This window comes from Castor canadensis, chromosome 9 (assembly GCF_047511655.1).
Source record: "Castor canadensis chromosome 9, mCasCan1.hap1v2, whole genome shotgun sequence".
NCBI lineage: Eukaryota > Metazoa > Chordata > Mammalia > Rodentia > Castoridae > Castor > Castor canadensis.
Window position 1 is genome coordinate 92,080,874 of NC_133394.1, and position 12,859 is coordinate 92,093,732.

General features: G+C 41.8%; 1 protein-coding gene across 2 annotated transcripts; it reads right to left on the bottom strand.

Annotated features, from left to right (window-relative positions):
* Window positions 1–3,412: 3,412 nt before the first annotated feature.
* On the bottom strand, window positions 3,413–11,552 carry Ccng2 (cyclin G2). 2 transcript variants are annotated; one of them, XM_020186787.2, is made up of 8 exons: window positions 11,243–11,552; window positions 10,111–10,248; window positions 9,347–9,484; window positions 8,464–8,714; window positions 8,203–8,281; window positions 8,026–8,124; window positions 5,697–5,902; window positions 3,413–4,837 (listed from the first exon to the last, which is right to left on the bottom strand). In XM_020186787.2, exons 2-8 carry the CDS (start codon window positions 10,246–10,248, stop codon window positions 4,714–4,716), a joined length of 1,035 nt encoding a protein of 344 aa, XP_020042376.1. In that variant the 5' UTR covers window positions 11,243–11,552; the 3' UTR covers window positions 3,413–4,713. The 2 variants fall into 2 exon arrangements, with proteins under 2 accessions (XP_020042376.1, XP_073898035.1); XM_074041934.1 differs by lacking the exon at window positions 11,243–11,552 and adding an exon at window positions 10,328–11,193.
* Window positions 11,553–12,859: the final 1,307 nt, after the last annotated feature.

Below are 12,859 nucleotides of genomic sequence, written 5' to 3' on the forward strand. Positions count from 1 at the left end.
AGCAAGCCCTGGAAAACAAAGGTCTTCTACTGTTATAAAGGTCCACTCCCATTAACGCTGAAGGACTTTAGGTCTTGGAACCCAGAATAATGATGAAGTATAAACTCCCACCTACATGTAAAAAGGACTAACTGTAGAGGCCCAGAAGGCCTACAGGCATGAGTACAAAGTTTCCAGTGCAAATTAAAATTCCCTGGAATCTCTGGCTCAGGAGTGGCTCCGTGGTAGAGTGCATGTTTAGCATGCACAAGACTCTGGGTTCCATCTCCAGCATTAAAAAAAAGTACAAAAAATTCCCCACTTTTGATGAGTCTCCCTGTCACTAGACTGCCTTGGATTTTCACATTCTGTCCTAATCTGGCTAAGTAAGGGCATTTTAACTCTCAGTCTTCGCCACTTTTTATGTGGGTGAAAGTACCTAAAAATAGAGCAGGTGAATACTGATTTATATTGAATATGATTTTCTTCATTGAAATTTCTGTTATTCAACAACTGTTTGAATATCATCAGCTTTGGAGTGTTGTTTAGCATTGTGGTTAAGAGCATAGTGTTTATCAGGAAGACTTTTACTGCAGCCCCATCACTTACTAGATCTGTGTCAAGGTAGTTAGCTTCTCTAATCCCTATCCTTTTCATAAGTAAGATGAGACTAATACCAGGACTTGCCAAATAGTATTGTGATGAGGATTAAATAATTGATGTCAAGTACCCGGGAAATAATGGTCAGTAAAGTCACTTGTTACCCAAAATAAAGAAGCAGCAGCAGCCACAGCTGGAGGAGTGTGGGCTAGATATTATACCAGACACTAAGCATTCAACAAAGAACAAGAGAGAGAAACAGCTCCCACCTTCACTGGAGAGATAGGTAAGGTAAGCAGGCAAGAAGGACAAACAAGGGAGTAACAGCTAGGATAAGAAAAAACATAGTTTTATGGAAACATGTAACACTGACAAGGAGAGAAAAGTCAGAAAGGTCCTGAAAATTTCTTGGAAGAAAACACCATCACATCCTTTAAAAGTTATGCTATTTGCTAGGAATTTTGGGGTCCCGCCAGTAGACTTAGTTCCCTAAAGGGAAGGATAGGTTTGGGGTTATGTGCTTCACACATAAGAGGCATTCAAATACCCAGTGAGTGAATGAACAAGTGAATGAATGGGTGAGGGAATTCTTAGGTGATTAGGTAGTAGTTTGCCATTTACTGGGGCGATAAGGTGTTCTGTTCAGAGGAAGGTGTGCACGAAGTTGCTGAAGTAAGCAAAAGCATACCAGTGGAAGGAGCTGAAATGCAATGAGGCCATAACATATGCCTATGTGGACATCATGAAAGGAGACTGAGAAGGGAGCAGGGACCAACCAAGAAAGGTCTGGTAAGTCATGGTAGTAAGTGTGAACTTGATACTTGCAACAGCAAGAAACAATTAAGGATTTTCAGCAAAGGAAGTATGTAATCGTGTGGTTTTTACAACTCATTCTTGCTCTGTTAAAACACCAATACTTCAAATCCATGTTAAGAAGAAACTCCAGATAGGCATTGCTTTTTTTTTAAAGAATTCTCTGTAATCTCACCACTTGACCATGAATAAGAAGTAATCTGTATCCATTTTCTAAAGCTGTGTAAAACACCCCAAAACCTAGGGGTGTGTAATGACTTATTTCTCATGTGTCTGTGGATTGACTGGGATCAGGTCTTTCCTCCATTCTGTGTGGTATAGTTGAGGAGACAGCTACCAGTTTACCTTTACAAACTATGAATTGCCACAACCAAGAATGGAAAAGACAAGGTCAGACATGATTATCAACACAGAAAAATGGTGACATTCGGGGGGGGGAAGGGTACATTTGCTGACACGATGAGGACACAATACAGAAAAATGTCTGGAAACTGACCACCCAAGTTGGTCTCTTCTACTTGAGTCTCTCCACCATGGCCTCTTTCAGTAAACCAGCCATGGACTTGTCCGTATAACCCCTAATTCTTAAGAGAAAGGACTGTACATCTCGGTTTCCACCCATCTCCTCATCCCCACCACCACTTCCTTTGTTCAGTCCTTCATTACCACTGTTGTACTTTTGCAGGACTCCTGACCAATCTCCATGTCACTCATCCCTACCTTTTCCAGTCTACCTTTCACGTAGCTGCCAGCTATCTCTCTAAATGCTTTTTTTTTTTTTTCCTCTAGGAAATGGCAAAGAATAGGCCAAAGATTATTTAGAGATTTGTATGTCATGATGTATTTTTTCCTTGAGGGGGACCTATTGAACAACTTTTCAAGGGAGTCAAATTTGCTTGTTTTTAAAGGCTATGGTAGCAAGGTAGAGATCAGAAGCCTGGAATGAGAAATCACTAAGACATGGCTGTACCCTGCTGACTGCAGGTCTGAACCAAACCACTGACAGAAAGAGACTGAAAGAATATAAATGAGGCTGGCGACTATCCTGGAAACAAGTGGAAGGAGATGAGGATATTGTCTAAGTTTCCAACTTGATAGAAGTCTTATTCAGTGAGGCAGATGTTCAGGCAGAGCAAGTTTAGGAGTAATCAGACTTCTGAGTAGGATGGACAGTGAGGAAACACGCTGGAAGCTAAGTAAAAGGGCTAGACTAGACATACTGCAAACCAGAATTGAGAACTCAGAAAGCTGTGGACAGATTCACCCAGAAATGTACAGTTAAGGAAAGCAGTATGACCTTGGAGGAACTGAAGAGGGCCACAAGATTTGGAAAGTCACAAGTAATTTCACATTTTAACAAATCAAAATGTGAAAGCTAAATTTCTTGCCCACAATTTGCCAAAATTATTCAGTAAGAGGGTCATCCCAAACAGTCTCCCCTAGGATAGGAAACCATGCCCAGATCTCCAGGGTGAAAGAGCTGGTCCATGAAAACCAGGTTTGGTAAACCTGAATTCTAAGTAAAGAAAGTAAGTCTACAAAATCAAAGTAGATAGTTTATGAAAAAAAAAAAGACGGGGGAGGGGTAGAAACCTAAAAAGCCAGAGGTTAATAGGATTCCATCACCACTAACACCCCATGCTTACTCACCAAGTAACTATTCTGATTTGAATTCGGTTCATCTCCAGAAAGTATATTCTATGTGTCAGTCTGGACATTCTAGCCGACTTTACATCTACTGCTTGCACTACAAATTAATTGGCATTCAAGTTACCACAATAGCTTCTGAGAGCTTGCTTAATATGACTCTGCCCCAGAGAGGGGTCAATTCTCATGTGACAGATTCCCTTTCAGAATTTCAGAGGCTAAGGGTCACTTTGGTGACAAACTGAGAGGACTTCTGGTAGCTAGTCACAAGGCTGTCTATGGAAGTGCTCCAGTCTCACTTCAGGGCTTCTCATTGAAATTCAGCAACAACTTTTACCAAAAGATTAAAAACTGGGATATGATTGCAAACAAGGAGAATTCATTAATGTTTTTATTTTCAATTGTAACCTATTATCCCTTCAAAAAGCTCTACCTCAGAAAACATCCCATGGATTTTGACTTACCAGTACAAACAAAAGTAAGTCATCCATGTCTGATTATAATACAGAATACACAATAAATTATATTTACATGCAATGACTAGATTATCACAAACACAAGGTAAAAAAATACAGCATTTTTATGTACATTTTTAAAGATTTACATTTTCATACACAGCTTATAAAGTTTAAAATTCTCTGTACAAAATCTTAGGTGTACAGAGTTGATACACCCCCATTCTTATGGCTGCATCACCACACAGATTTGCTTAAAACTGTAATACTACAAATACTTGAGCTCTTTTTACTTCATATTCAAGTCTTGGCACCCATGTACTAATACATTATTTTTGAAATGTGAATTACAAAGGAAGTAAAATGTAATCGTGCAGACATTTTAATATAAAAATGAGATAAAATGTGCTACTAGACCAACATCTATCAACTCCATAGTTACCTAGCTCTGTTCAACTTCCTGTACCGCTTTCATACAGGTGCATGCAAAACTACCAAATTATGGATTCTTTAAACATTCAAATAATACTATAGTCTGACAATACGTAGGCATTAATAATGCAACTAAGAGCCCTAGCCTGACAATTATTTCTGCTTTAGCAGAAACCCCAATGAAGACTTTACAAACTAAAATTCACAGAAATGTCAATATTATAATTCCTAAAGTTACAGCATCTGCATCAGAGTACACGATCATTTGAAAAGCAAAACAACAAAATAGGTGTTTGACATCCCAGAGTACTGATTAGCCTCTGTTGTGAGGATGGGGAGAGGAAATCTTGGATAAACCATTCAAGGATTACCCATTGGCCCTGCTAAGGAAGCGCTTGCACACTCCCAATCTGTTAAATAAAGACACCTGATGGCTTTATAAAATTTCAAGGTAAGCTACACTATTCATCATTAAAAATCTTCTTGAAAAGTAACAAAGGTTTCAGCACCTTCCCTTCTCCCCGAAGTAGCTAAAGATCAACGAGGAAAATAAAGTGCCAATGTCTAAAGTATTGTTAATTGTTTAAGAGGCACTAACCCATTTGATGGCTTAGGATTAAATATGAAAATAGGCCAGATCTGATCTGAATAATAAACAGAAGGCAGGTAGTCCAGTCTATGTAATTCCTGCCTACATGGAGGCTGGATCAGAAAACTACCTACTCCCCATTTATTGCTTTGAAACTGTTACACACACTTTAAATTCTGACACAGAACCTGGAGAGTTCTAAGAGGGAAAGCACAGTGTCTGCGCCACTTTGAAGTCGAAGAAGAACGTGCAGTCTTGATCACTGGGAGGAGAACTGCTCAGGCTCTCTTCTCCACAGCTCATGTCTTCACAAGAGTCCTCACTGAAGAGGAAAGAGACAAAAATGAGGCGTCACTGATTAAAACGCACAAGTGTTTATAAGCAAGATAAAAACCAAGTCTACATGAGTATCTCTAGTCTTAGGGTTTTGTATTCAGAAGCTAACCTTTATTTTACAGGGGCAAATTTAACTTCCAAGGACTTCCTAAAGTGAAGTTTATTGTAATCTTGTCAATTGACTTTTTTTTAAGAGGCTTACACAAACTACTAGTTGCCAAACTATTATGCTGTACTAAATAATAACTGCAACAGCAACTAACTGTAGAATCCTAAGTATTTTAAATCCAATAAATGTGAACTGAAAACTACCTCCCACCCCTCAGTCTTAGTCTTGTTTCAATAATTCCAGTACTGTCCCTCTCAAATACCAAAGCAAGATACAAAGGAACCACGAATATGGAACTTCTGGTCTTTATAGCATAAAACAATAAAATTTAGTAAAATTAAATAATTTGTAGATGTCTGCCCTATTACTGGTGGTGGTTCCCTTTATTTTTTCATCACCTACCCCCAGTCTCCTTCTGTAACACCTTATTAATATTAAAAAGCCCAGTTGTTACTGCTGCTGTTTTAAAAAGTGGAACTGTATTTCAAAGACCAAGGGAAATGAGAAGACAAAATGGGTTTTTTTAAGGTGGAGATTTTATCAGTCATTATCTATTTTAATGCAACTATGATTATCAATTTTCTCACCTGAAGAAGTGATGCCATGACAGTAAGGTCTTTCTTTGATGCCTTATTTTACAGTATGCCTACTATTTTGAATAAATACATGATTTTTTTGTCTAAAAATCAGTAATATTTAGTCTGCAGAAGTCTAATTAGCCAAGATCCCTGCTCACCTTTCACTTTCGTCAAAGCAGCCCCCCTCTGGGATTGTGGGCAGGTCAGGAACACTGTAGTAGCTGTTGTGGAGGTTCTGGGCTGTGCGCCTCGAAACAATCCAAACCAACTTCTTAAGATCTGGTTTGCAACACTCAGGAGAAGAGTATTCAGCCAGGCATTTAGAAACCAATTCCCTCCAGTAAAAGAACTCAGTGTCATTAATCTAAAAAAAAATAAAAACACATTTTAAGAAGCTACAGCAGTAGTTTACAAACCTTGCTGCACCTTGGAATCACCAAATGATCTATAAAAAATACTGATGGCTAAGCTCCCACATCCAGATATTTAATTGTTATGTTGTATGACCTGGGTGGCAAGAATTTTTAAAGTCCTCTAAGTGATTGTAATCTGCAGCTTAAATTTGGAAACCACTGATTTAGAACACTGTAAGTATAATTTAGATAGTATTGAACAAATGGAAAGGTTTGCCTACTTTTTAAAAAAACATACTGATCTAAATACCCCAAGTTTGTTAACAAAGCAACTACCTAATACATTCTGACAGATTTCATGACATCAATTTTCACTAAATATTTTTCCACATATCACTATCAGTATAAAGTTCAGACGAAAACTAGTAAAACTGACTGGAACAAAAGCTAGATGTTTAAAACACAATGATTTCCATCACATGTAATTCCACCACAAATGGAAGAGTTTTCTTTTTTGAGACAGTATCTTGCTTAGTCCAGGCTGGCCTCCAACTCAGTCCCCTGCCTCAGCCTCCAAATGTTTGGATTACAAAAGTGTACCACAATGCCCAGCTCCAACAAAATTATTTTATATCATCTTGGCCTCCTTTCCACCCAATCCAGCTATAGCTTATCCCCCTTGTGATCTAGCTTCAACCACTCCCTTCTCACTACTCTATCACTCCTGAGGTTTCCAATGACCTCCTTCAATTTCCATTATACTGGACCTCCTATCAAAATTCAATACTCTTGGTCACCTCTTTCTTAAAAATCTCTTTCCAACACAACAGTGTTTTTACTTACCAGGACCTGATATTCTGTCACTTGGCTCCTAAAAGGCCAATGCTAAAAACATCACAACTTCAACTAATCCCTACACAAAGGACTCCACAAGTTTCTTATGTTTTCCACAATCAATTCTTGGACTAGAAACATGGCTCAAGTGGTAGAGCACCTGCTAAGCAAGCACAAGGCCCTGAGTTCAAACCCCAACACTGCAAAACAAACAAAACAAAACCCAAACTCAACTCACACTTCTTCATGAGAAATTCCAAATCTCAACCATGGTTGCGATCTTACTGTCTCATCCATCTCTAACTATGGTTTATCGTCTGCGTTTTTATTCCAGACTGCCAAACACATGCAAGACATGTACCTGAGTATACAAGCATGTACTCTTTCATCACAAATTCACTTTTCCCAAGTGTCTGCCAATGATGCCAATATTCTCTCCATCATTGGCTCCAAATCACGGCCATGCATGATTGCTTCACTTCCAAGCCTATTGTTTGAGTTGGTTATCCTTATTCCCGCTTGTGACTATGGCCTAGACATTCCATCTGCAAGCCTGCCCTAATGACTACCCAAACCCATCCAATCCACCAGTTGCATAGCCACCAGCATTTGCTATCCAAACCTTCACTCTTGAAGATTCAAGATGGCTCCAACCAGGCTCCTAGTCACAGTGCCTCTCCTGATCTGCCCCATTTCTTTGCTAACAACTTCAAAGGACTTCTTACAGTCACTATTACCTGGCACAAAAATAAATAACACACACCATCACTCATGTCAAATTTCATATTTCACCAACTAGACTATTAGTTTAAGAAAAAGTACTGTGCCTTTGTTTCATACTCTTTTATGACTGCAAAAACACTGAGCCGGCCTGCCTAAGGGGTTTAAAAAGAAACATTGCTGATGTTATTTTAGTAATGAAACTAATGAGATAACGACTCAGCCTTACAGATGTGAGCGGATGCCTTCCTACCCCATTAGAGTACGCTTAGGTCTGCTCCTGGTATGCAGTTTAGAACAGTGTGCATGGCATGGGGCAATGTATGCGACTACCACCATCTGGCATGAATACTACAGAAGGGACACCTGCCTGCAGAAAAAAGCTGGGCTTAGTGACCAGTGTCCCCTTCCAACTAATACAGTCTGGGTCAAAGCTGCATTCTGAGAATTGTGACATTTGGGATATAAGAAATAAGTGAATTTTAGAAGTTTAGAACCTCATGAAGTATTACGTTTAAGGCACCACAGAGCAAAATGAAACTTGCTTAAAAAAAAAAAAATAAGTACTGATGATATTTACCTTGGAATGTTTTTTAACATGCAGAAGAATTTCCAGTAATTCAACAGATTTTAAAGTTTCTACTTCCAAATTGAGAAGGCACAAAGCTAATATAGATGGCTACAAAAAAAAAATGAAATTTTTTTTAAAAGTCAGAACAGAAACTGTGAGATAAACATGAACAAGAAATAGGCTTACTTTTGCTTTTGAAAAGACAAGTCGGCAGTTGCAAGCCTTCAGCTGAGCTTCCAGTTTATCAAGGCTCAGTATTTCTTTTCTATAGGATGCAAAGAAAAGACAAAGATTCATCAAATTTTCAAACCTTTAAAGATCTTAAGGACTTGACATTAAAAGTCCAAGTTGAAAATGTAAAGGAAATAAAAATGCACATTTACTAACATTCTGATGTTTTACTGTTATTTGTCACAGTGCAGAACTTTAATTTTTAATCCCACTCACCTTTCTGAAGTATGACAGAGTACAATGGTGTGGTATAAGTGCAGAAAGTTTAAGGCAGTAGTAGCTTCCAGTTCATAGTGCAATTTTTCCGAAATTATTTTTTCCATCCGTTTTATATCAGAAGCGGTACATTTACACTGACTAATCCGAATCACATCATGAATGGATGGAATATTACATTCTTCTTCAACTATTCTAGCAGCCAGCAAGAAACAACAGACTCCAATGCAAGACAAATGTTTAGGTTTCACCTAAAACAACAAAAAACAAAAGGGTTTTAAAAAAAAACTGTCACTTTGATTTAGCATAGCAGACACTTGAAAGAATGTTGCAATGATGCCCCTATTTTTTTTTCATTGCTGGGGACTGAGCCCATGGCTCTGTGCATGCTGGGCAAGTTACTCTACCACCTGGGCTATCCCCTCTGCCCCTGTTAAGACAGGGTTATACTTCTATTTCAGACCTAACAAATTCAGAATAGTATATTTTCTGTCAAAATTAATTAAGCTTTTTAATATACACAGAAAAAGCTATTACTTCTTTGGACATTAAAAAAAATACTTTCTATATCTTGTCTTTTCCTGTAAAAATCTTTAGCAACCATCCCAATTCTTTAATATATTTTGTTCAAGAGAAGTATGACATCAGTTTGCACACTGTGTGAGACATACACAAATGCTTCCACGGGCAGATGACTGCCCTTTTCTTCTCAGTGCCCTGAAAACTGACCCAGCAGCTGACAGTGATCCTATTGACTGAAGAATTTCCACTTTTTTCTAACGGTCGCTGCTGATAATAAGACTGTGTCTTCCTGCTTGGAAAAGATTTACGGGGGTCATTTTTAATACACTGCTGTACTTAATTTATAAAAATGATTAAATACCTTCATGAGAGCCAAGAATCTGTCCAGAATATTGACAGCCAGGACAAAAGTTTCAGTGCAAGATCCAAAAAAGTTAGTTAAGCTCTTTAAATCTTTTACTTTGGCATTTCTCAATCTTGAACATAAAGTGTTATCATTCTGCAACAGAAACCAACAGTCAAAGTGTATTACTTTCTAAGTATTAGATGGATAATACACATTCAAAGAATAAGGTCATTTTCCTTAATTTGCAACAATACGGGTGGAAAGAGTGGTATCAACTCCTAAAGCTATACACTTTCAGATAATATGCGTATCACTGCCTTTTAAAAATATACAACATAGAACAGCTTTACCAATTCAACATCAGGTGAGCGATTACCACATTCCAGAAAGCTACAGGAAACACAGTATAATTTGGTGCCTTAGAATAGACATACAGGATTTCTTGTTTTAGTTTTTGTAAAATTATTTAAGGTCCTACTATAAATATTTCATAAGCAGAGGGTATAATGTGAACCGTGGGCCACCATTTGAAGAGGTATTTTTCAAGCGCCAAGACTCACAGAATAACCTCTACACTTGGTATTACTTCCATTTTTGCTAAGAAACAAAAGCATAACCCTGTACAATATTAAGGTTTATCTTAGTACCCCAGGAAGACCAGTTTTCAGCTTAAGAAATTATGCAGCCTTTAGTCTTAATTCAACTGGGGTGAATAAAGAAAGTTACCTCCCCAGGCCCTATGAGCTGCTTGAGCAAATCATCTTTTCCTGCAAACTTACCTCTGGGGTGGCCTCGATCAAGCTCAGCCCTTTCTCTCGAGGTTGGAATCTCTGTTCTTGTTCCAGGTAGAAGCTCAACAACCCGAGAAGCTGGACTCCTTCATCACCTGCCAAATGCTGTGCCCCCAAATCCTTCATCTGCAGCAAACATACCACAAACGGTTAAGTGTAACCAGAGGGTGATGGGGAGTGGGGCAGAAAAGGCCGGTGGCAGTACCTCCAGAGAGGGGCGCCCCAACGCACAGCAGCGAGGAAGGGGTGAGGGGATCGGTCACGTCTGCCAGATCCCCATGGGAAACCCTCCCCCCCACCGCCAAGGAGGTGTGGCGGGGGAGGAATCTGGTCACGTCCGCTGCCCAGCGCTGGGTCAAACCGGCCAGCTCCGGCCGGCCGAGGGCTTTTCGCAAACAGGAAACTGTCCGCCCCACCTGCAGCTGCAAGGGACCGGGTGGGGGAAACGGTGGGTGGGGGGGCGCGAGGGGGTAGGATTGCCCAGGGTACGACGACTAGCAGTGACTGAAGCGGGTCTGGGGTGGGGCTTTGCACAATAGGGAGGAAGAGAGAAAAAGTCTCGCGACTGAACAAAGAACCGGAGGGAGGAGACTCCCGAGCCCCGCCCAGAACCCAGCTCGGGAGACCCTAAGGCTGGAGCCCAGCCCCCAAGCTTTCCCTGTCGACTTCCTACTCTCCAGCATCTACTCTCCACGTACCCAAGTGGCAGACACCCCTATTTGAGTGGGGGGCGTGGCCGACCTGGCTGGGGTCGGGAGACGGAAATCCTGACCCCCTGCGCCCCGGACATCCCGGCGTATCCACCAGGATAACCCGGTCCGCGACTGTGTGGAGCCCTGGGGCTGTCAATCCAAGAAGCACCAACCCAGTGAGCCCCCGGACAAAACCAGGTGGGGGCACCGAAGCGAAGAACTGCCTTTAGCTTTGTCGCCCCCGCCATCCACCCCGCCAGCATCTCTCCATTACCAGCTCCCCAGGGTCTGAGGGGTAGGACCTGGGTCGCTCCCAGAGGTGAAGGGTGGGGAGCAATCGAGGCACTCTGATCGCTCTCCCCCACCCCCCACTGCAATCCCCACCACGAACAAAGAAACCCTGAGCCTTTCCGGGGGACCCCACTCACCGTGCCGGAGATGCACCTCCACCGGCCCCAGCGTCGCGGTCCGGAGTGGACAGGCGCGGCAAGGGGGTCCGGTCCTGTCTCCGAGGTCGGGGACCTGCCGCCTCAGCGGTGATCCGGGACCAGCATCCGACTCTTCCCCTGCCACCACCGCCCCTTCGGCCTCACAGCACCGGCCTCATCCCGCTGCCCGAGCGCCCAGCCTCCGCCCGGGCCCTCCGCCGGCGCCCCAAAACGTCTGTGTTCACCCGCACCGCTGCAGCCTCAGCGATGCCCCAGTAAACCCCTTGTTTTTGTTTTGAGTTTTCGACGCCCCCAAGGGGGCGGGGCACGTGACTCCCCGCGGAGGGATCCTTCACTTCAACAGCAGACTTTGAAAAAGAGTCCCGCCTCTGAGTCTCTGTGTCCACCCTCTCTTTGGCCACCAGGGCTCTCCTTGGCTTTATTGAGCCAGCTCCTGCCCAGTTCCACGGCCACAGGATGGAACCTGGACGTCGGGCTTATTCCACGATGGACCCGGAGCGGGAAGGAAAGAGGAGCGAGTGGATTAAGTGGCGGAAGGAGATCGTTTCTGGTTGCATTGCACCTTTTAAAGGTCCCCGATTTGTTTTGTTTTCGCTGTTTTGAAAAGTCCGCCCAAAGTAGCTGACTCTGTGATTGGACACGGGTGGGGCTTGCAGGCTGCTGAGGACTTGATTCAACCCTAAATCTGGATTGGCTGGTCGATAGGCTTTTGAGCCCTCTGATTGGCTCTCAGCGTGTACTGTTCTTCCATCTTCCTCCGGGCCTTAGCAACTCCGAAGTCTTGATTGCGCATGCTTGGGTAGGTGGCTTTGATGGCATTCAGCTACCTGTCCTCGGGTTCTACACCTCTTCTTCCACGCTCTCGATGGCATCTCCCCGCCCCCCCCCGCCACCAAAGAGATGCCACATAAGCTTTGTGACAACCGCTTCTACCAAAGGAAAGTTTTCTACGTCCCTTTATTTGTCCTGCAAATCTATTTTGCAGTAGGCAATCGAGTTACAACATTTTTGGAGAGCTTACTGAAATATTCACAAGTAACATGCTATCATGCTTTGGTATTTATTTAAAATTTTTTCCTACCCATAAGATAAAAGCGAGCTAGACTCACCCAGAGGGGTAAAAAGCTGCGTAGAAGTTGGGCGATAGTTCACACGAGGTTTCGTTACACTATTGTTTCTGCCTTTGTGTACCTTAAAATTTTTCTATAATTAAAAAAGTTCAAAGGAGGGACTTTTCAAATAAAAACTTCATTGATGAGAGCATATAAACTTCTAATAATTATAATAGGGTTCCTCCACAGGTTGTAGCTATGCTGTTGTTTTAATGAAGACTCCCACAGCCTCTTGGTTCTTAGTCGCCCATAAATTACCATTTATTGTCCATTATAATTAGCGTTGTTATTAAGGTTGACACCTTTCCCGAAGCGGGGCAAAGAGCAAAACCAACTGTGTGCCTTAGACCGGAGAAACTTTCACACGGAATATCTTTGAAGGATGAAGGAGACTCCCTTAGAACATTTGTAAGTTTTTTACTTTCTACCTCCTCAATCCCTACCTCTCATCAAACATACAAATGGACATGTTCCTAAAATCAAA